The 2740-nt window shown below is 34.3% G+C and overlaps 1 protein-coding gene across 1 annotated transcript in view; it reads right to left on the reverse strand.

Moving 5' to 3' along the window:
• Positions 1 to 1241: 1241 nt before the first annotated feature.
• Positions 1242 to 2740, reverse strand: part of LOC107571245 (short transient receptor potential channel 3-like) — a 56701-nt gene continuing 55202 nt past the window's right edge. The window contains exons 10-12 of the mRNA XM_016257562.1: positions 1993 to 2076; positions 1804 to 1879; positions 1242 to 1465 (exon numbers count right to left, since the gene is read on the reverse strand). Coding sequence (XP_016113048.1) covers positions 1341 to 1465; positions 1804 to 1879; positions 1993 to 2076 — 285 coding nt within the window. The 3' untranslated portion in view covers positions 1242 to 1340. The remainder of the gene's footprint in view (positions 1466 to 1803; positions 1880 to 1992; positions 2077 to 2740) is intronic.

A 2740-nucleotide genomic window follows, 5' to 3' on the forward strand; every position in this document is an offset into this window, starting at 1 on the left:
ATTTAACGTACTAATTAATTTGATGCACTAAAATAATGAAAACTGAAATAAATTAATAAAATATATTCAGAAATATAATAACTAAAAATCAAACACTAAAAATAAAAAACACACAAACAAATTAGAACTTTAAACCTAACTAAAATGAAAATGAAAATGAAAAATAAATAAAAATAGATAGTATGTAACAATAGTATGTAAAAGACATTAACATTTTAGAGATACACAATCTTTCTGAAAACCATTTATGTATGACTGACAAATATGCATTACATTAAGTTTATTAGTTAAAAAAAAAAACTGTGTAATCCTAATGGCTGGAAATTGTATGTGAAATTCAAATACAGAAATCTTTGAGTGCATTGAGCTGTCAATCAAAAAAAAAAACCTGTCCAGTAGAGTCACAGCACATTTGACCTTCTAGTTAAAGGGTTAATTCACCCAAAAATGAAAATTCTGTCATTAATTACTCACCCTCATGTAGTTTCAAACCCGTAAGACCTTTGTTCATCTTCAGAACACAAATTAAGATATTTTTGATGGAATATGAGAGCTGTCTGACCCTGCATAGACAGCAAAGCAACTGAAATGTTCCCAAGTCCAGAAACGTAACAAGGAGATCTGTAAAATAATCCATGTGACATCAGGAGTTCAACCATAATTTTACAAAGCTTTATTCAACAATTAATTTCCTCCGCATCACCCTGAACCGCCATTTTGGAGAGTATCATCTGGATGTAAACAGCGTATGCTGTTCTGTGTCAGCTGCGTCACACGGATATGCGGTTTCCGTTCAGATTAAATCACAACAACGTATAGGAAACAGATCCGGCGTGACACAGCTGACACAGAACAGCATAAGTTGTTTACATCCAGCGGATATTCTCCAAAATGGCGAGAATGGAGACGAATTGTTGAATAAAGTCATTGCTTTTTTCCTTTTGCGCACAAAAAGTATTCTCGTAGCTTCGTAAAATTACAGTTGAACCCCTGATGTCACATGAATTATTTTACAGATACATTTTACAGTTGCGTTGCTGTCTATGCAGGGTCAGACAGCTCTCAGATTCCATCAAAAATATCTTAATTTGTGTTCCGAAGATGAACGAAGGTCTTACAGGTTTGAAACGACGCGAGGGTGAGTAATTAATGACAGATTTTTCAGTTTTGGATGAACTATCCCTTTAACAGTAACTTAAAGGAGAAACGTATAATTTATGCCCTCATCTGCCATTGTTCAGACAAAGCTCGGGATCTCTGCATATTAAAGAGGAATAGAATAAAGTATTTCACATAAAGAATGACTTCACCGTTGATTTGTGTCAGTGTGGATGGACAGGTCACGGGTTGAGTTTGTCACTGAGCTTCTGTATGAGGAGTGAGAGTTCTTCTGTGGCCTGAGATTTCTCCTCCAGCAGCTCATATCGCAGACTGGAAATATCCTGCTTGATCTCCTTCAGCTCGCCTACAGATCAAACACAAATATATATGAAAATATGAACACTGTCAAGAACATTTGGGGGTAAAAATATGCATAACTGTCATGCAAAGAATATTAAAATGATCCTTAAATAGGCTTAATATTCTGTAATCAAAATATGATTTTTTTTAACTTAATTTATTTTTCTTTCAGTTATGTGGTGCAATATGACCTGGACATGTTTTTGTCAGACTTACTCTTACATAAACTTTGAGAATTATTACATCCAAATCATATTAGCTTTATCATCGAATCATCCTTTTTTAATATCCAATTGGTTGGTTTTATGGCAAACAAGAATCTCAATGTAAGTCTCACTTTACCTTCGTTCACTTCATCATTTTCTTTGTCCACTTGTGCTTTCAGTACATAGCGTTTGATGAGACGCTTCATAATTTGCTGTGTGAGGGAATCAGACAAAATGAAGATCAGAGAAATGGATAAGGGGGAAATCTGCAGTGATGATTCATCATATGAGAGAGAGAGAGAGAGAGAGATGATGGCGGTCTTGCCTGATAGCGTGTGGGTTGATTTAGGATGCTGTTGAAGCTGTGAGAGTCTGCCATCCTCATGCTAGACTGGGTGAAGAGGTTCAGCTGTAAGCATTGAGACATATTGATTATTGATGATGATCTCATAGGGGTTTCAATAACTGATTAACTGATTTCAGTAGTTGAGATCAAAACCACTGAAATTTCACAATTTCATAAGTGGTGTTGACTCCAATTTCAACACCACAACAAAACCTATGTATAATATAATATTAATATGAAATATATCTATATCCATCCATCCTATAATAATGTAATATATTTAAATATAAATGTAAATGTTAACAAATGAAGAAATGACATGTAGCCATTTTTACAATCAGGTAATAATTCAAATAATTAAGTTAACAGTTAATAAAAAAGAATCAACAAACATAAATCACAAGAAATGAAACCAAAACAATAGAATAAAGACACTCATGGTGTAAACAGTGCTTGCAGCTTCACATGTAGCTAACTGCAGTTTTAAGCATACAAGTAAACATTCAGAAATGGACACAATTTCAGAAACAAATAAATGCAAAATAAAATGATCTATAACTTTTGGCCACCAGGGGGCCACAAACCACTGAAATCGCTGAAGACTTTCTCAGCATTGTTGTTAGTAGGGCTGTAGATCTTTGGGTAGACAGCGACTCGATAGGTTTTCGATTCGATTCGAGAACGATTTTTGCAAATTCAGAACGATTAAATTCGATTCGATTCACAA

Source organism: Sinocyclocheilus grahami, unplaced genomic scaffold (assembly GCF_001515645.1).
Source record: "Sinocyclocheilus grahami isolate Dianchi unplaced genomic scaffold, SAMN03320097.WGS_v1.1 scaffold1570.1, whole genome shotgun sequence".
NCBI lineage: Eukaryota > Metazoa > Chordata > Actinopteri > Cypriniformes > Cyprinidae > Sinocyclocheilus > Sinocyclocheilus grahami.